The sequence below is a fragment of the Piliocolobus tephrosceles genome, chromosome 6, assembly GCF_002776525.5.
Source record: "Piliocolobus tephrosceles isolate RC106 chromosome 6, ASM277652v3, whole genome shotgun sequence".
Taxonomy (NCBI): Eukaryota; Metazoa; Chordata; class Mammalia; order Primates; family Cercopithecidae; genus Piliocolobus; species Piliocolobus tephrosceles.
The window spans coordinates 107,468,329-107,490,160 of record NC_045439.1 but is presented as its reverse complement, the minus strand read 5'-3'; the positions used below and the strand labels follow the sequence as shown (position 1 = coordinate 107,490,160).

At 40.3% G+C, this 21,832-nt stretch overlaps 1 protein-coding gene across 2 annotated transcripts in view; it reads left to right on the top strand.

Annotated features, from left to right (window-relative positions):
• MINDY2 (MINDY lysine 48 deubiquitinase 2) overlaps nt 1–21,510 on the top strand; it is an 87,166-nt gene extending 65,656 nt beyond the window's left edge. The window contains exons 7-9 of one of the 2 annotated variants that reach the window (XM_023228596.1): nt 10,545–10,718; nt 14,669–14,863; nt 17,341–21,510. In XM_023228596.1, coding sequence (XP_023084364.1) covers nt 10,545–10,718; nt 14,669–14,863; nt 17,341–17,469 — 498 coding nt within the window. In that variant the 3' untranslated portion in view covers nt 17,470–21,510. The remainder of the gene's footprint in view (nt 1–10,544; nt 10,719–14,668; nt 14,864–17,340) is intronic. The other variant, XM_023228597.2, reaches the window with a different exon arrangement.
• The last annotated feature ends 322 nt before the right edge of the window (nt 21,511–21,832 follow it).

Here is a 21,832-nt window from a genome sequence, read left to right as displayed (position 1 = left end):
GATTTTATCTTTTTTGTTTGTTTGTTTTTTTATTTTTGAGACAGAGTCTCACTCTGTCACCCAGGCTGGAGTGCAGTGGAGCAATCTTGGCTCACTGCAACCTCCGCCTCCCAGGTTCAAGCAATTCTCGTGCCTCAGCCTCCCAAGTAGCTGGGATTATGGGCATGTGCCACCATGCTCAGCTAATTTTTTGTATTTTTAGTAGAGACAGGGTTTTGCCATGTTGCCCAGCCTAGTCTCGAACTCCTGACCTCAGGCAGTCTGCCCGCCTTGGCCTCCCAAAGTGCTAGGATTACAGGCGTGAGCCACCGCGTTTAGCCTTGATTTTATCTTTACAGACTGTTTTAAGCCTTCTGCCATCATGAGATCACATGGATGTGTTAATCAAACTGACCCGTTTTTTGTGAATAATATCTACCAATCAATTTCACACTTCCGAACGAATATGGTACAAACAATGATTTTTATTGCACTGGACATTTTCTCTGACCACAAATATTAATTGACTTCCTATTGTTGGAAAGTCCTCTTATCATTCCTAGTTTTGTGGTTTACTGTTGCTAAATTCTAGAAAATTTAGAATTTCTTTCATTATTAAATGAAAATTTAAAAATTTAGTGTTTCTTTCATTATTAGCAAAGTGAAATCCATCTCTGTTAGTTATTACTTGTAATAATATCCTCCATGAACTCTTCATTAAACTTTTTATTCCTCATCTATCCATTGGCAACAAATAGGAATAGCCCTAATTTCTGCTGTCATTTGTATCACTTCTTTCCTTGTACATCCACCTGGTCTTCTACAGTTAAACTGGGCGGATCATCCTTGGAAAATACACATTGACCTCACTATTATATTTATTTTATATTTTTTATTTTTTTATTTTTTGTGAAACGGAGTCTCGATCTGTTGCCCAGGCTGGAGTGCAATGGCACAATCTCAGCTCACTGCAAGCTCCGCCTCCCAGGTTCACACCATTCTCCTGCCTTAGCCTCCCAGGTAGCTAGGACTACAGGCGCCTGCCACCACGCCCGGCTAATTTTTTTTTTTTTTTGTATTTTTAGTAGAGATGGGGTTTCACTGTGTTAGCCAGGATGGTCTCGATCTCCTGACCTCATGATCTGCCCGCCTTGGCCTCCCAAAGTGCTGGGATTACAGGCATAAGCCACCGCACCTGGCCTATTTTTTTTATTTTTATTTTGTGCATGTGTGTGAGACACTTTCATTCTGTCACCCAGGCTAGAGTGCAATGGCATGATCTTGGCTCGCTGCAACCTCCGCCTCCCGGGTTCAAGAGATTCTCATGCCTCAGACTCCCGAGTAGCTGGGATTATAGGCACATACCACCACGTCCGGCTAATTTGGGGGCCAGATACAGTGGTTTACAGCTGTAATCCCAACACTTTGGGAGGCTCATGATTCTATAAAAATCTATGCCTTTTTTTTTTTTTTTTTTTTTTTTGAGACAGAGTGTCACTCTTGTTGCCCCGCCTGGAGTGCAATGGTGTGATCTCGGCTCACTGCAACCTCTGCCTCCTGGGTTCAAGCAATTTTTCTGCCTCAGCTTCCCAAGTAGCTGGGATTACAGGTGCACACCACCACACCTTGCTAATTTTGTACTTTTAATAGAGACACGGTTTCACCATGTTCGTCAGGCTGGTCTCGAACTCCTGACCTCAGGTGATCCACCTGCCTCAGCCTCCCAGAGCACTGGGATTACAGGCGTGAGCCACCACGCCCAGCCTGAAGATCTGTGCTTTTTTTTAAATTTTTTTGAGGCAAATTCTCAGTCTATAGCCCAGGCTAGAGTGCAGTGGCATGATCTCAGCTCACTGCAACCTCTGCCTCCTGGGTTCAAGTGGTTCTCCTGCCTCAGCCTCCCAAGTAGCTGGAATTATAGGTGCACGCCACTGCACCCAGTTAATTTTTTGTATTTTTTAGTAGAGATGGGGTTTCACCATGTTGGCCGGGATGATCTTGAACTCCCAACCTCAGGTGATCCGCCCACCTCGGCCTCACGAAGTGCTAGGATTACAGGCATGAGCCACCGTGCCCGGCTGATCTGTGGTTTTCAACAGCATAACTAGATTGATTTCTATGAGCAGAGTGAGGAGACCATAAGAGGGTAAATGCTTTCAGGACTATTCCTGTGGGTCTAGATAGTGAGATGACTATTTATCCATGCAGGAAATTTGAAAGTATAAAGATGGGTTGTAAATAGACCATTTCTGTTCTAGAAGCAGACCCGTTTAAGTTAGTTTAGCTTTTCGTATTATACATATGATCATGACTGTTGGATTCCTATCCTTACCTAATTCTGTATCCTAGATCTAGTTGTTCCATTTGATTTTCATGGCCCGCCTTAACCACCCTCTGTTAACTTCTGCTTGCTCTTAACTAAGATTACATGGCCCCTGTCTAGATTACATAGCTTCTAGATGTTTGGTTCATATAATGATATCTGCATAGCTCTTTTCCTATTATGACTCCTTGATTGTCCTTTTACCATATCAACCTTTATATTCATGTCATAACCGTTTCCCCTATCTCTTGGTTTTCAATTACTGACATCTCTCTGAAGCATATTCAGTCCCAAGGTTTTTGAGGTTGGTTGTTGTGTTGTTATTTTTTACCATAAACTCAGCCAGATGGTATGAGGTTGGTTTTGTTTGCTTTTTTACTTTATGTTTAGGGATTAGAAGTGAAAAGTAGTTTAGAAGGAGGTACAATTCTGGATAAATACTAAAACCATGTTAAAGAAATAAATTTGTTTATTCTATTTCCTCTTTGACTAATGCTATAGTAGAAATTTTTTTCCGGCCGGGCGCGGTGGCTCAAGCCTGTAATCCCAGCACTTTGGGAGGCCGAGACGGGCGGATCATGAGGTCAGGAGATCGAGACCATCCTGGCTAACACGGTGAAACCCCATCTCTACTAAAAAATACAAAAAACTAGCCGGGCGAGGTGGTGGGCGCCTGTAGTCCCAGCTACTCCAGAGGCTGAGGGAGGAGAATGGCATAAACCCGAGAGGAGGAGCTTGCAGTGAGCTGAGATCCGGCCACTGCACTCCAGCCTGGGTGACAGAGCCAGACTCCGTCTCAAAAAAGAAATTTTTTTCTACAGAATGCTACATTTAAGTAACAATTTATTAAATTTAGTTATTTTTAAAGCTGGTTGATATATCAAAAATTGTCACTTTTTAAATTGAAAGGGGAGAGGGGGGAAATTTGGAAACTGGAATAAGGAAAGTGATGATTCCATAGTATAAGCAGAGAGATTCATCTTTTTCTTTTAAATAGGAGACAGAAGCAGATAGACACAGAAATTGAGATCGATTTAGATGATACTCATGAATATATCTTCTGTTTATGAAGCAATTAGGGGCCTTCTACTTTATTAAGCATTTTATATTGATTTCATTTAACCTTCACAACTCCTTTGTGAGGAGTGGATATTATTGTTATCACTTAATAGCTGAGGGAAGACGTAAAGACCCTAAGTAACTTGCCGAAGACCACTTAGCTTATAAGCATTTCCAATCTGACTTTCAAGTCCACTCTCAACTTGACTTTCAAGTCAACAGCTATGCTTCACTGCCTCTCTGGGTGGATAAGTAAGTGCTTTGTGGATAAGGCTACATTTGTTAAGTAGGAGTAGTAAGTTCATTTTTGAGTACTTAAAATACTTTAGAAACTCTCTTAGAAATGTATACATTTTCAAATTATAAAGTACCTTAGAAACTTCAAAATTTCTAAGAAGAAAAAACTAAAGTCTAGAGATGTTAAGTAATTTTTTAAAGGTTTTTTGGTGTTTGTTTGTTTGTTTGTTTTGAGACAGTCTCGCTCTGTCGCCCAAGCTGGAGTACAATGGCACAATCTTGGCTCACTGGATCCTCCATCTCTTGGGTTCAAGCGATTCTCCTGCCGCAACCTCCTAAGTAGCTGAGACTACAGGCACATACCACTATACCTGGCTTTTTGTATTTTTAGTAGAGACGGGGTTTCACCATATTCACCAGGCAGGTCTCAAACTCCTGACCTCAAGTGATATGCCCACTTCAGCCTCCCAAAGTGCTAGGATTACAGGCATGAGCCACCACACCCGATCTAGAGATGTTAAGTAATTTGAATCCAAGTTAGTTAACCAAAAATATTTAGTCAGTGCTTTCCTCCATATTGGACCACAAAAGAACACTGAATGAAAACCTATTCTATATAAAAATACCCTCGTAAATTAATTCTACATAGAGTAGTTACTTATATTAACAACATACCTGACAATATCATCACAATTTGTAAATTGGTGAAGAAAACTTGTCAAATTTAATAATATTTTATAAATTTACAAATTGTGACAATATGACATTTTATATAATATGAACTAATACATAATTAAGAATTTAATGCATTAAAACCTATTCTATATTATTATTATTTGTGAAATTTTTCAGTATTTTAAAAACTGATGAATGAAATTGGAAAATTTGAGTCTTAAGAAAGCATTGACTGCATAATGTAGCAAAAGTGCTGGAATATCAATGCAAGAAATATTCTTGATAGTGATTTAACTGTAGACTGTCAGGATCAGATGGGCCTAAACTAGTACTATAGTCACACATATTTTGCTATTCTATGCTATAATTACATAAAGGAACTTTTGACTAATAATCTGCATTGTTGACAGTGAATCAGTTATAGTTTTTTAAAAAAATAAATGTCAGGCGGGGCACAGTGGCTCATGCCTGTAATCCCAGCACTTTGGGAAGCTGAGGCAGTGGATCACCTGAGGTCAGGAGTTCGAGACCAGCCTGGCCAACATGGTGAAAACTCGTCTCTACTAAAAATACAAAAATTAGCAGGGGGTGGTGGCGAGCGCATGTAATCCCAGCTACTCGGGAAGCTGAGGCACAAGAATCACTTGAACCTGGGAAACGGAGGGTGAAGTGATCCAAGATCATGCCACTGCACTCTGGCCTAGGTGATAGAGTAAGACTCTGTCTCAAAAAAAAAAACCGCCACCAGCAAAAAATAAATATCAAAAGCTAAGGAGGAAATTGAGGCTGATGATGTATGAGAAGACAGATCAGCTGTACCAAGAAAGGAATACCCTTTTAGTTAAAACTTATACTCATGTGGCTGGGTGCTGTGGCTCACGCCTGTAATCCCTACACTTCGGGAGACTGAGGTGCGTGGATCACTTGAGGCCAGGAGTTCAATCCTGGCCAACATGGCAAAACCTTGACTCTACCAATAATTAGCTCTGTGTGGTGGCGTGCCCCTGGAGTCCCAGCTACTATTGAGGCTGAGGCACAAGAATCACTTCAACCTGGGAGGCGGAGCCCTGAGCCAAGATTACCCAACTGTGCTAAAATACCTGGGTGGCAGAGCAAGACTTTGTTTCAAAAAAAAGAGAAGAACCCTCATCCTAAAGCATCAGCTGGGGAAAAATTACTAATAAGATTATGGTTGGAAAATAGCCAGTGTAATATATGATCTACATAAATTGTAAAACAGAGACATTATGTAATATTAAATGGTATGTTGAAATGAGTTGTGATAAGTATAAAGAGAAGGAAGGGTCAGATCTATTCAGTGAAAAATTAGCTGGAAAGGACTTTTTGTTTTTCTCTTAAATTGTCATAGGATGAGGTAGACCCAAGCTGGGTATTAAAAATATGTTAGGAAGGCTAGGCATGGTGGCTCACACCTGTAATCCCAGCACTTTGGGAAGCCCAAGCAGGCAGATTGCTTAAGCCCAGGGGTTTGAGACCAGCCTGGGCAACACAGAAAAACCCCATCTCTAGAAAAAATAAAAAATTAGCCAGATATGGTGGCACATGCCTGTAGTCCTAGCTACTCTGGAGGCTGAGGTGGGAGGATTATTTGGGCCCAAAAGCTCAAGGCTCCAGTGAGCTGTGATATCACTGCACTCCAGCCTGGATGACAGAGGCTCCATCTCAAAAAAGAAATGGAAGAGGACACCAAAAAATGGAAAGATGATCTATGTTCATGTATTAGAAGAATCAGTATTGTTAAAAATCTCTGTACTACCCAAAGCAATCTACAGATACAATGCAATCCCTATAAAAATATAAATGACATTCTTCAAAGAAATACTTTAAAAGTCCTAAAATTTATATAGAACCACAAAACAGCCAGAGTAGCCAAAGCTATCCGAAGCAAAAAGAATAAAACTGGAGGAATCACATTACCTGACTTCAAATTATATTACAGAGCTATAGTAACCAAAACAGCATGGCACTTGCATGAAAACAGACACATAGACTAATGGAACAGAACACAGAACCCAGAAACAAATCCACACACCTACAATGAACTCATTTTCAACAAAGGTGCCAAGAACATACATTGGGGAAGGAAGAGTCTCATCAATAAATGGTACTGGGAAAACTGGATATCCACATGCAGAAAAATGAAACTGGACTCCCATATCTCATATACAAAAATCAAGTCAAAATGGACTAAAGCGGTCAGGCGCCTCTACAGGCCCACGCCTATAATCCCAGCACTTTGGGAGGCCAAGGCAGATGTATCACTTGAGGGCAGGAGTTCTAGATCATCCTGGCCAACATGGTGAAACCCTGTCTCTATTAAAAGCACTGAAATTAGCTGGGTGTGGTAGTGCATGCCTATAATCCCAGCTACTTGGAAGGCTGAAGCAGGAGAATTCCTTTAACCTGGGAGGCAGAGGTTGCAATGAGCTGGGGTCACACCACTGCACTCTAGCCTAGACGACAGAGCGAGACTTTGTCTCAAAAAGAAAAAAAAAGGTGGGGCGTGGTGGCTCACACCTGTAATCCCAGCACTTTGGGAGGCTGAGGCGGGTGGATCATGACGAGGTTGGGAGATCGATTCCATCCTAGCTAACACAGTGAAACCCCGTCTCTACTAAAAATTAAAAAAAAATTAGCCGGCATGGTGGCGGGTACTTGTAGTCCCAGCTACTCAGGAGGCTGAGGCAGGAGAATGGAGAGCTTGCAGTGAGCCAAGATCGTACCACTGCACTCCAGCCTGGGTGACAAGAGTGAGACTCTGTCGCAAAAAAGAAAAAAAAAGAATAAAGACTTAAATCCAAAACCTCAAACTATGAAATGACTAAAAGAAAACATTGGAGACACTTTCTAGGACACTGAAGTGAGCAAAGATTTCTTGGGTAATACCCCACGAGCATAGGCAACCAAAGTGAAAGTGGACAGATGGGACCATATCAAGTTAAAAAAAATTCTGCACAGCAAAGGATACCTTCAACTAAGTGGCTGGGTGTGGTGGCTTATGCCTATAATCCCAGCACTTTGGGAGGCCGAGGTGGGAGGATTACCTGAGCTCAGAAGTTCGAGACCAGCCTGGCCAACATGGCGAAATCCTATCTACTAAAAATACAAACATCAGCCAGGCGTGGTGGTTTGCTCCTGTAGTTGCAGCTACTTGGGTCTGAGGCAGGAAAGTTGCTTGAACCCAGGAAGCTGAGGTTGCAGTGAGCCGAGATCACACCACTGCACTCCAGCCTGGGCGACAGAGTAGGACCGTGACTCTGCCTAAAAAAAAAAAAAAAAAAAAAAAAAAAAATGAAGGGACAACCCACCAAATGGGAGAAAACATTTGCAAACTACCCATGTGACAAGGGATTCATAATCAGAATATATAACAGCTCTCTAAGAAAAAAAAAATCTCATCAGTTAAATCAAATTTAAAATGGCAAAATGATTTCAATAGACATTTCTCAAAAGAAGTCATGCAAATGGGGCCAGGTGTGGTGGCTCACACCTGTAATCCCAGCAGTTTGGGAGGCCAAGGCGGGCAGATCACTTGAGGTCAGGAATTCGAGACCAGCCTGGCCAATATGGTGAAACCCCATCTCTACTAAAAATACAAAAATTAGCCAGGTGTGGTGGTAGGCACCTGTAATCCCAGCTATTCAGGAGCCTTAGACAGGAGAATCACTTGAACCTGGTAGATGGAGGTTGTAGTAAGCCAAGATCATGCCACTGCACTCCAGCCTGGTCAACAGAGTGAGATACCATCTTAAAAAAGACATACAAATGGCAGACAGGTATGTGAAAAGGTACTGAACATCACTGGTCATCTGAGAAATGCAAATCAAAACTATGAGATATCATCTCACCCCAGTTAAAATGTCTTTTTTCCGGAAGACAGACAATAACAAATGTTTGTGAAGATATGGAGAAAAGGGAACCCTCATACACTGTCGATGGGAATATAAATCAGTACAACCACTATGGAGAACAGTTTAGAGGTTCCTCAAAAAACTAAAAATCGAATCCAGCAATGCCACTCCTAAGAATATACCCAAAAGAAAGGAAATCAGTGTATCAAAGAGGTATCTGCACTCCCATGTTTATTGCAGCACTATTTGCACTAGACAAGATTTGGAATCAAACTGTGTCCATTGACAAGTGGATAAAGAAAATGTAAGGCCGGGCACGGTGGCTCAAGCCTGTAATCCCAGCACTTTGGGAGGCCGAGACGGGTGGATCACGAGGTCAGGAGATCGAGACCATCCTGGCTAACACGATGAAACCCCGTCTCTACTAAAAATACAAAAACTAGCTGGGCGAGGTGGCGGCCGCCTGTAGTCTCAGCTACTCGGGAGGCTGAGGCAGGAGAATGGCGTAAACCTGGGAGGCGGAGCTTGCAGTGAGCTGAGATCCGGCCACTGCACTCCAGTCCGGGCGACAGAGCAAGACTCTCCTCAAAAAAAAAAAAAAAAGAAAAGAAAATGTGGTACACAAACACAATGGAGCGCTATTCACACACAAAACAAAATGACATCCTGTCAGCTGCAACAACATGGATGGAACTGGAGGTCGTAATGTTAAGTGAGATAAACCAGGCACAGAAAGACACACTGCGCATGTTCTTTCTTATTTTTTGGAGCTAGAAATTAAAACAGTTGAACTCCTGGAGATAAGAGAGTAGAATGATGGTTACCAGAGACTGGGATGGGTATTTGGAGGCAGGCAGGATGGATGGTTAATGGATGTTAAAAAAAAAAAAGAAACAGAATGAGTGAGACCTAGCATTTGCTAACACAAGAGTGTGAGTATAGTCAAAAATAATTTAATTTTATATTTTAAAATAACTAAAAGAGTGTAATTGGATTGTTTGTAACACAAGCAGTAAGTGTTTGAGAGGATGGATACTACATTTGCCCTCGTGATTGTTATGCATTGCATGCGTGTATCAAAATACCACGTAGGCTGGGCGTGGTGGCTCACACCTGTAATCCCAGCACTTTGGGAGGCTGAGGCGGGCAGATCACAAGGTCAGGAGATCGTGACCATCCTAGCTAACCCGGTGAAACCCTATCTCTACTAAAAATACAAAAAATTAGCCGGTCGTGGTGGCGCATGCCTGTAGTCCCAGCTATTCAGGAGGCTGAGGCAGGAGAATGACTTGAACCTGGGAGGCAGAGGTTGCAGTGAGCTCAGATCACACCACTGTGCTGCAGCCTGGGTGACAAAGTGAGACTCCTTCTCAAAAAAAAAAAAAAAAAAATCAAGTAACCCACAAATACACACACCTACTATGTATCCACAAAAATTTAAAAAAATAATTTGTATGCAGGTACAGAGGCTATGGAATAAAGCAGGAAAATACAATCAATACTGGGCAATTTGGTGATACAAAACAAGTACAAAACAATTGCATTGTATCTGTATTATTGGTATACAAAAGAAGTACACTGATAATACAGAGTAGATACTTGTATTATTGGTGTATAAAACAAGAGTAACTAATGGTGCAGAGAAAGGAAAAATTGGTATGGATTGGATTAGTCATATAGGCTTAATTGGGGAAAAAAAAAAAACAGGCAACATGGTATCATTTTTTGTGACTGTAATATATTTTTCAGGAATTTGTATGGTGTTTTTCTATTTTGTGAAATGAGATTATAAACCCCCCCAAAGGTGTTTATAAGTCATACATTAGCTGAGCATGCCAAGAGCTCTTATTTCTTGTTATAGTGTAGTGTGCCAATTAAAAACTATATTCAGGCCGGGCGCGGTGGCTCAAGCCTGTAATCCCAGCACTTTGGGAGGCCGAAACGGGCGGATCACGAGGTCAGGAGATCGAGACCATCCTGGCTAACATGGTGAAACCCCATCTCTACTAAAAATACAAAAAAAACTAGCCAGGCGAGGTGGCGGGCACCTGTAGTCCCAGCTACTTGGGAGGCTGAGGCAGGAGAATGGCGTAAACCCGGGCGGCGGAGCTTGTAGTGAGCTGAGATCAGGCCACTGCACTCCAGTCCGGGCGACAGAGTGAGACTCCGCCTCAAAAAAAAAAAAAAAAAAAAAAAAAAAAAAAAACAACTATATTCAAAGCCGAGTGGATTTGAGGAAGTAAAATATCTACTTGGTCTGTTCATCGTGTTGTACAGATCTAAACAGTAGGAATGTTTAATACATTCTGAAGATACAGATTATAAAACTTTCCTTAAATATTATATTACTAGTTTTGATCAATTCAACAGTCTTTTTTCTTTTGTTACTTCTTATTAAGGGTCAACTGTATTTGTTGGTAACGGACCAGGGGTTTCTTACTGAAGAAAAAGTTGTTTGGGAAAGCCTACACAATGTAGATGGTGATGGAAATTTCTGTGACTCAGAATTTCATCTTCGGCCTCCTTCAGATCCTGAAACTGTATACAAAGGACAACAAGATCAGATAGATCAGGTAAATTTGTCTTGTCTTCTTTATAGTGCTTAAAATGCTGATTTTTTTCAAATGTGAATTCAGTTATCCAAAATTTTTCAACTAAAGATTAATTCATCAATATACTTGTTAAATTTTCCTGACACTTCCTGAATAGTTGGTGATCATTCTACATGTACATTAATTATGTACTTTGGTGCAGAAGGCCAGATCATATTGAACTGTGAAGGTCATGGTGAGAAGTTTGAATTTTATTCTAATTGCAGTAGGGAAGCTATGTCAAGCATTAAACATGGAAGTGATGGGATCTTCTTTACCTTTTTAAAAGACTGCTATTTGGAGAATACATAGGAAGGAGACAGGTCTAAGCAGAGATACAGGTCTAAGCAGTCCAAGCAAGAGCTGATGATGGCTTAGCCTTGGGTGGTAAAGATGAAGAGATGAGCACATATCTGAGCTCTATTTTGACTAGTTAGAAAAAGTAGAGGAGAGAGAATCTGGAAGGTAGCACACACTGTATAAAGAATGGGTGGATATTCTAAACCTTAGAGGCCAAGGTAAGGAGGAGTAGACATTTATAGCAGGAGATGCACTAGTGAATAGAACTTGCATTTAGAAATGAGACAGATGAGATTTTTTTTTTTTTTTTTGACAGGTGAGATTTTTGTCTGCCATAAGTGGGCAGGCTTGGAGCCACAGGTCTGTTTATTATTAGAGGCATGATGGTGATGTGAATTCTTCCCTGACTAAAGCAAAAATATGGTCATATTAAACAGTTGGCATATATTTTACTCATAACAATTTAAGTGCACAAAGACTGTTCAGTTAGCCAATATTCAGTGAGGAGTTGTATTCCTGGCACGATAATTAGGTCCTAGGGATACAAAGATAAATCATTCAGTCCTGTCCTTAAAGATGCTGAGCCTAGTAGGGGAGGCAGATATTTGACCAACACATGTTATATGTTAAGTTCTATAATGGCAATTTGAAGAGCAGGTATCAAGTACACAAAAGAATATTTAATTCAAACAAATATGCATCTTTCTAGGACTTTTCTTTGAAAAACAGTTCTGAAAGTCATTGTGCTCATTTTCCTTCAGAAGCTATACACGGGTATTGCGTTTTAAATGTTACGAGAAATATGCGGGATTTTTCTAAGCGTTATATTATATATAAAAAATATTGGGCCAGGCATGGTGGCTCACGCCTATAATCCCAGCACTTTGAGAGGCCGAGGTGAGTGGATCACCTGAGATTGGGAGTTCAAGACCAGCCTGGCCAACATCGCGAAACCCTGTCTCTACTAAAGCCAGGTGTGGTGGTGCGCACCTGTAACCCCAGCTACTCGGGAGGCTGAGGTGAGAGAATCGCTTGAACCCAGGAGGCAGAAGTTGCAGTGAGCCAAGATCATGCCATTGCACTCCAACCTGAGTGACAGAGCAAGAGTCTGTCTCAAAAAAAAAAAACAAAAAGGTGAGGCACAGTGGCTCACACCTATAGTCCCAGCACTTTGGGAGGCCAAGGCAGGCCGATCACAAGGTCAGGAGATTAAGACCATCCTGGCTGACATAGTGAAACCCCGTCTCTAATTTAAAAAATGCAAAAGATTAGCTGGGCATGGTGGCATGTACCTGTATAGTCTCAGCTACTCGGGAGACTGAGGCAGGAGAATCGCTTGAACCCAGGAGGCGGAGGTTGCAGTGAGCCAAGAAGAAATTGAAGCAGAGGAATGAAGCAATAGATTGTCACAGTAGTCCAGATAAGGTGTTGAGATTGTTATCTGGAAGCAGCAAGGAAGAGGTGGATTCAAGACCATGAGGCTTCGTAAAGAGCAGAGTTTGAAGAATTCAGAAGAACTTGAAGGACAAATTCTTTGTATCTTTATATCCATGAGATAGTCATGCTATATGTATGACTAGATCTTTATAGGCAACAACCTTTTTTATTTTTTGAGGTGGGGTCTCACTCTGTCACCCAGGCTGGAGTACAGTGGTGCAATCTTGGCTTACTGCAACCTCCACCTCCCAGGCTCAAGCAATTCTCTCACCTCAGCCTCCCAAGTAACTGGGACTACAGGCATGTGCCACCACACCTGGCTAATTTTTGTATTTTTAGTGGAGGCAGGGTTTCGCCATGTTACCCACACTGGTCTCAAACTCCTGGGCTCAAGTGATCTGCCCGCCTTGGCCCCCGAAAGTGCTGGGATTACAGGCGTGAGCCACCGCACCTGGCCACAGGCAAAAACCATTTACCCATCCTCTGTATCATTTTAAATTACCTTATTTTGAGGGTAGGTGGGGGAGGAGGTACACAGACTGGTCAAATTTTAGTCAGCACTGACTCTTAATAAAGTGGATATTAAGTTAACGCTTGACCAAAATGCACTTTTTCTGATAGAAAGTAATCTGAGTGTGTACATGGGAGTAGGGAGGAGATGGTTAAATAATTGAGTAAGACTGTATGTATAATGGCTACTGTGTTGTCTTTAAAAATCATCTTTTAGAAGAATATTTAATAATCTTGGGAAATTCTTATATTTTTAAACAGAAGACTTTTAGGACACTAAATGGAAAAGAAAACATTGCAGTAGTTTCAGAGGGTTGGTTTGAATTTGTATGGGAATGTAGAAAAATAATAATAAACTACTGTTAACAGTAGTTATCTCTGTGTAATGATATTATGGTGATTTAAACTTTGTTATTTATGGTTTTCAGTTTTGTCTGAATTGCCTATAAGCATGTGTTTCTTTTGTAAATGGGGAGCTTTTTAAAATTCTTTAAACCAATTTACTTATTTATTTATACATGAAACAGGGTCTCAGTTACCTCGGCTACAGTGCAATGGTGTGATCACAGCTCACTGCAGCCTCAACTTTCTGGGCTCAAGTGATCCTCCCACCTCAGCCTCCCCTACCTAGTAGCTGGGACCATGGGCATGTGTCACCATGCCCAGCTAATTTTTTGTGTGTTTTTTGCAGAAATAGAGTTTTGCCATGTTGCTCAGGCTGGTCTCAAACTCCTGGGCTCAAGCAGCCTGACCGCCTCAGCCTCCCAAAGTGCTGGGATTATAGGTGTGTGCCGTTGTACCTGGCTCCCCTCTACTTTTTGTTTCGTTTTGTTTTTAGCTTTCTTGGCTGCCTATATATGGCTTCCAAAAAAAATTTCAAATACATTCCCCTCAGTTTTTTTTTTTTTTTGCAACCGAGTCTTGCTGCGTCACCCAGGCTGGGGTGCGGTGGCATGATCTTGGCTCACTGCAACCTCCGCCTCCCAGGTTCAAGTGATTCTCCTACCTTAGCCTCCTGAGTAGCTGGAATTACAGGTGTGTAGCACCACACCTGGCTAATTTTTGTGTTTTTCATAGAGATGGGGTTTCACCATATTGGCCAGGCTGGTCTCAAACTCCTGGGCTCAAGCGATCCACCTGCCTTGGCCTCCCAAAGTGCTGGGATTACAGGTGTGAGCCACCACGCCTGGCCTCCAAAAATATTTAGAACAATGACAGAATCACTGAAATAAGTTCATAGCTCCCCAAGGGAAATACTTAGGAAGGTAACTGTCATTTTAATATTTAAAATAAAATGTTTTTTATTGTATTTTAATTATTTTGTCATTTTATATTGTTTTCTTTTTCTTTTTTTGTTTTTATTCATTTTTATAGACAGGGTCTCTGTCACCCATGTTGGATGGAGTGCAGTGAGGAGATCATAACTCACCGTAACCTCAAACTCCTGGGCTGACGCAATCCTCCTGCCTCAGCCTCCCAAGTAGCTAGGACTACAGGTGCACATCACCACAACTGGCTGATTTTTAAACTTTTTTGGTAGAGACAGGGTCTTGCTATATTGCCCGGGCATGGTATATTTTTTTAAAGCCATTCTTACAGCTTTGTAGATATAACATCTATATTTGCAGTCATTCATTCTTGGGCAAAATCTCATGGCTAATGATGGTTATAATTTAATTTCTTAGGATTATCTTATGGCATTATCTCTACAACAAGAACAGCAGAGCCAAGAGATCAATTGGGAACAAATCCCAGAAGGAATCAGTGATTTGGAACTAGCAAAGAAACTCCAAGAGGAAGAGGACAGACGGGCTTCTCAATACTATCAGGAACAGGAACAAGCAGCAGCCGCTGCTGCTGCTGCTTCTACACAGGCTCAGGTAAAAACTAGTGTTCTGAGTCTTAAATGTGATGATCACGGCTGGGTGCAGTGGCTCACACCTGTAATCCCAGCGCTTTGGGAGGCTGAGGCAGGCAGATTGCTTGAGGCCAGGAGTTCGAGACCAGTCTGGCCAACATGGCAAAACCCCGTCTCTACTAAAAATACAAAAATTAGCCGGGCGTGGTGGTGAACACTTGTAATCCCAGCTACTCGGGAGGCTGAGGTAGGAGAATTGCTTAACCTGAGAGGCAGAGGTTGCAGTGAGCTGACATTGTGCCGCTACACTCCAGTCAGGATGATAGAACAAGACTCCTCAAAAAAAAAAAACAGTGATGATCACTTTAGCAGTAAATTTCACTTGAGATAAAAAATTTTAAATTAGGTATTAACTCTTCAATTTTGTTAGGAATTTAGCACCCATGGATTTTATGACATTATCCTAAGCTTGTATCTCGTTTGGTAAAATATTTTCTCCTGAGGTTCTGATTTTCAAATTTATTTCTAAAATTCGTAATAGCTGCAAAGAAAATAAGTCAATTTGGACGAAGTCCTTTCTATCAACTAGAGGGCAGTATGAGGTAGTACTAGAAAAAATATAGACTTTGGATCCAGATAAATGTGGATTTGCATTTCCTGCTCCTGTCTTTCCTTCTAGTTGTAATCTCTTGGATGACGTCCTCTGCCTCTCTTAGCCTCATTTTCCCTATCTGTAAAATAGAAGAACTCTTAAGTTTGTTGTGAAGAACAAATAATATTAGGGCTTAGCCCAATGTTTAACATGTACTAGGTATTCAACAAAGGTTGACATCTCCCTACTTTTCACTTTCCGTAAACAGTTTAAAGCACTTAAAATATAATGGTGAGATTCTACATGTTAAATCTCATTTCATTAAGTTAAAAATATTCCCCTCCTTTTATATGTATACCATGCCAGACTGCTGTTCTTTTTTTTTTTTCAGATGGAGCCTCACTCTGATGCCTAGGCCAGAGTGCAGTGGTGCAATCTCGGCTCTCTGCAACCTCCACCTCATGGGTTCAAGCAATTCTCCTACCTCAGCCTCCCAAGTAGGTGGGATTACAGGTGTGTGCCACCACGCTCAGCTAATTTTTGTATTTTTAGTAGAGATGGGGTTTCACCATATTGGCCAGGCTGGTCTCAAACTCTTGACCTCAAGGGATTCACCCACCTCGGCCTCCCAAAGTGCTGGGATTATAGGCGTGAGGCACTGTGCCTGGCCTAGACTGTTCCTTTTGATTCAGATATACAAGAAATTCTGATTTGGGCATACAAAAAAAGCAAGATAACCTTTTAAGTCTCATAAAACTAAATATAGAAGTCCCCATTAAAATAAGTATAAAATTTCTATTTCTAGCTCAAATATTGACTACTCCAAGCTTAATAGTTAAATCCTACCATGTTATGCCTAGCTTTTCACTCAAAAAAGGTGTCTTATTTCACTAAATACACTTATTCCACACTCCCAGTTCTCAGGGGTTCTTTTCTCCTTTTAAGGAGAAAATGATGGTTATAATTTAATTTCTTAGGATTATCTTATGGCTGGGTGCGGTGACTCACACTTGTAATCTCAGCACTTTGGGAACCCAAGACAGGTGGATCTCAAGGTCAGGAGTTCGAGACCAGCCTGGCCAATATGATGAAACCCTGCCACTACTAAAAATATAAAAAATTAGCTGGGCGTGGTGGCATGCACCTGTAGTCCCAGCTACTCAGGAGACTGAGGCAGGAAAATCTCTTGAACCTAGGAGGCAGAGGTTGCAGTGAACTGAGATCGTGCCACTGCACTCCAGCCTAACAGACTGAGACTCCATCTCAAAAAAAGAAAAAAAAAAAATCTGTTTATTATGGAATTTAATGAGGTTTTGAAGAACTATTATAGTTTATCAAGAGGTGTCACTTTCTTTAACATTTTCTAAACTTTTGACAAATGTGTCTTCAATTTGACTTTAGGCAATATAATCTTATGTTATTTACTGTTTGAAATACCGACTTTGGGAGGCCAAGGTGGGCGGATCACGAAGTCAGGAATTTGAGACCAGCCTGGCCAACATAGTGAAACCCCGTCTCTACTAAAAGTACAAAAAGTTAGCCGGGTGTGGTGGCAGGCACCTGTAATCCCAGCTACTTGGGAGACCGAGGCGGGAGAATCTCTTGAACCTAGGAGGCGGAGGTTGTAGTGAGACAAGATTGTGCCATTGCACTCCAGCCTGGGCAACGGTGCATGACTCTGTCTCAAAAAAAAAAAGGAAATTTTATTTATTTAGAATAATGAATACATTAATTATATCCAGAATGGTAGAGGCAACTGCTCAGATACCACGTAATATAACAAATCTGTATACCAATAGCTAGCTTCTTTTTCCATCAGTGATTCCTTCCACTGTTAAGGTTTTTCTTTCTATATAACCATGAATAAGTCCCTTAGATTAATTTTTTCCTGTGTATTTTTATTAAAGCAGGGCCAGCCAGCACAAGCCTCTCCATCAAGTGGAAGACAATCTGGGAATAGTGAACGTAAACGGAAGGAACCGCGAGAAAAAGATAAAGAAAAAGAAAAGGAAAAAAATAGCTGTGTTATTTTGTAACAAGTGTTGGCTTCTGTTGGAACCACCTATATGTCTTGAGAAACAAAACCACAGGAGGAAAGGAAGAAAAACCGATCAATACCGTCTGTGCCTGATTTCCCAATGGATTTTGTTCATGTTTTTTCAGGGGAAAGGTTGTTACTTAGTTACAATCAGACTTTTTCAAGTCACACAATACACTCTTTATGAGCTGGAGTTTCCTGTTACAAGTTGGAAATGCTGTGTGTTGTCATTCATGAAAAATACTGCACTTGTAGCCAGATAAACAAATCACAGCAAATTTTGTGTCATAGTGACATTCATAACTCATATCAGTTAGTAAGCTATTATATCTTCTGTTCTAACAGTGAATGGAGGTAATTGATTTAGTCTGATTCCTTCCTGAAATCTAAATATTAGCACAATAGTTTCTGAAATTTTACAATGTTAAATTATGATCTAATCCATGAGAAACCACGGGTTTAACATAGGGATTCAAAAAAAACAAAAACAAACAAAATAACAGGAATAAATAACCCTTAATTGTATATTGGACTAGTTCAGCCCTTAAACAGCTTTACCTTTATTTAGGAATGTACATTTTAGGTGTTATCTTGAGAACTGATCATGGAGCTTAGATTTAATTTAGATAGCAAAAATAAAGATTTGTATTTCTTTTCCAATAGCAAAAGGTTGCATAACACTAATACTTATAACCTATCAATATCAGATATTAATGACTTTGTAGTGTTGTAAAATTTTGAGGAATTTTGGAGTCTTTATCATAGGTAACCTGGACCACAGTTACTATTTATTGACAATGTGATTGAGTACATGGAGGAAAGCACAGTGGATGCTAGGCTTTGTAAATATGGGGATGTAGAAAAGCAGATAGTTCAGTGTCTACCTTTTTCTAGTATTACCTTGAACCTTAAATTTTAAGTCATGTTTATTGCTAGAAAATTAAATGTACTTATTAAAACCAATGAAAAAGCACATTTCTGAAAGGAAGTTAGAGATAATCTCTGTGTCTTGTGAAAAGACATTAATAAAAATCTGAGAGGGCCGGGCGCAGTGGTTCACGCCTGTAATCCCAACACTTTGGGAGGCCAAGGCGGGCGGATCACCTGAGGTCAGGAGTTCACGACCAGCCTGACCAACATGGTGAAACCCCATCTCTACTAAAAATACAAAAAATCAGCCGGGCATGGTGGCGGGCGCCTGTAGTCCCAGCTACTCAGGAGGCTGAGGCAGGAGAATTGCTTGAACCCGACAGGCGGAGGTTGCAGTGAGCCGAGATCGCACTGCTGCACTCCAACCTGGGCGACAGAGCGAGACTCCATCTCAAAAAAAAAAAAAAAAAAATCTGAGAGTAGCTAAGAATTTGGAGGAATTTATGTAAAAGCAATCAGAGTTTTTAACTTATGGGAACCAAATAAAACTATAACCTCTTATAGTGTTTATAGAACTCAGAAATACTATTTATTTAACTTTATTATGAGGCCACACATATTTTCCTGTGTTTCTATATATAGTTTGGAAAACTATCCTCAATAGTCTGTTTTATATGCCTTATATTTAAAAGTTTGTTTTAGTCATTTTGAAAGACTGTTGCTGCTGCAAATAGTTGTGTACTTTACATTCTAAGCTTCAGTACATTTCTTTATTTAAGAGCATCATAATCTGACCTGAGCATCCACTTGGAGAACGTTTTCTTTGTGTGTGGTCTAGGGTGACAAAAGACCACAAAAATGTGTGGTCTGGATTTTTTCAACTACGTCATTAACTTTATGATCCTAGACCAGTTACAGGATGAATCTATATGTAAAAATAAAGTCTTATTTATGGAAGGAATTATTCTAAGGGAAAAATCCAGGGTCAAGCTGTATCTTTTATGTCCTCTATATTGCATGTCTATTTCTGTTACACAATTTGTTATTTCTTCAAATTTCCTATGGTAGTATGATAAATCATCAAAGAACCTGTTTGGGATATAAAACTCTGATAGAAAATATTTAATGAGTATCTTGATTATAACCTAGAATATGTATACCTTAGTAATAATAACCCGATATACTGCAGAACTCTCTGTTGGCTCAAACAGGTTGACCTCAATCCAAGTTTACTCTTGATATCACTATTGGCTGAAGGTGGAAACTCAAACCTCAGGGTTTGTTTTTCTCGGGACAGATAGTGTGATAGTGCATTATATTTTAATAAGAAAAACAAACCAGTAAACCTTGAGAAATTTAAAAAAGCATAGTTGAGGCATATTTTTTCATAATTATATACTTACCTATTTATTGCCCATGGAAAATATATGTGTAGAAGTATTTCTTCTGTTATTTGTTACTATCTTCTTAATTTGTTCCAAAGAAAATACTGCCATACTGCATTCCCTCTGGAAGGAAACAAAACAAAACAAAACTCACTCAAAACCAGCAGTGCTGCTATCAGATAAGTAGATGTCAATATATACTTACAAGGAAAAACTAAAAATTGTAATGTGTTAATTCAGCCTTTTTCTATGTAATATTTCCAAGTCAGACTTTCTTACATTCCTGGAATTTAGTTTGATATACCAAGAATAATAATGATAAAATGTTTGCTTTGATTCTGTGGGGGGAAAAATGAAATGTTAAATTGTATTAAAACATACAAACTTTTCAGAGATACTGGTTTCCTGTCCTTGAAGGGTATAAAGAATTTAGATCATGCCTGTAATCCCAGCACTTTGGGAGGCCGAGGTAGGTGGATCATCTGAGATCAGGGGTTCGAGACCAGCCTGGCCAACATGGTGAAACCGTGTCTACTAAAAATGCAAAAATTAGCCAGGCGTGGTAGTGGATACTACTTGGGAGGCTGAGGCAGGAGAATCGCTTGAACCTAGGAGGCAGTAGTTGCAGTGAGCTGAGATCGCGCCACTACACACCAGCCTGGGCAATAGAGCGAGACTCCATCTCAAAAAAAAAAAAAAAATGTAGAGCTATTGTGTCTTTATTTTCTTAAATTTTGCCCAAGGTAACTTTATATATCCAGCCATTTCATTGCTGGTTTGGGTACATAGGATTTTGATAGTGGTATATTAAAGTCTTTCCTTCCAAGTATTTTGTAATACTTGAAAATTATTAGATGTATACTGCTAACAAAAGTTAGAACTTAAACATTTTTGTTTTTATCATTTATAGCCTAGATTAGGGACACATTTGCATACAGCACATCATCATTAGATTTGAAAATAGGCAGATGAATGAACAAATATGGTCACTGCACTGTCCTTTTACTTTCCGAGTCTAAGTATATTCCTTAAGGTTAGTAACCAGTCTTTATTGAAAATCTAAAATTTTTCTTCATGTCTAATCCCACTGCATCCACAATGCTGTGATTTATAGTACATGATCAACACTTAAAAGTACTTACTGTACGTGTGTGTTTCTGAAGCAAGTTATCAGGACCTCTGTTAGATTCTCAAAAGAATTCAGAACTTCCCTTCAATTTAAGAATCACCATTTTAAGAATACACGTGTACCTATACACATTAAGCAGTATGAGGCAGCTAAAATTGGCATTGGTTCCAGTGTGCTTAGGTAAAGTAACTTCTTCCATGTTTCAAGGTCAGGTTCAGAGTTGAATTGAATGAAGCATGGATTTAAGTTTAGGATTAGGCTTTGGAATATATCTTGTTTTTATTGTCTCACATTTCTACTATTGACTACTTATCCCATATTATGTTTCAAGTTCTTTCTCATACTTCTTGATCTTGGCTTAACTAAACAAGTTAATATCAGAGACTAGTTGACCAAACCCAAGATTAACCATTTTGCACTTGCACAAAACCTTCTTAGCATTTTGCTTTCAATGAATCAGAAAGTCAGTTCACTAAGAGATAGATCATGAGAGGAAAGAGAACTAGAAGTCCAATAAATAAGAAAATAATTATTCATATATTAGCATTGACATGTGAACTACATATCTGAAATCTTGCTGGAGAAAAATCAAGGCAAGAATTTCCAGAACTGTCCTCAAATAGCTCATTTATTTAAGTTTTGTTAAAAAGCAAAAGTGTGGCCGGGCATGGTGGCTCAAGCCTGTAATCCCAGCACTTTGGGAGGCCGAGACGGGCGGATCGCTAGGTCAGAAGATCAAGACCATCCTGGCTAACACGGTGAAACCCCATCTCTACTAAAAAATACAAAAAACTAGCCGGGCAAGCTGGTGGGCGCCTGTAGTCCCAGCTACTCGGGAGGCTGAGGCAGGAGAATGGCGTGAACCCGGGAGGCGGAGCTTGCAGTGAGCTGAGATCCGGCCACTGCACTCCAGCCTGGGCAACAGAGCGAGACTCCATCTCAAAAAAAAAAAAAAAAAAAAAAGCAAAAGTGAATTG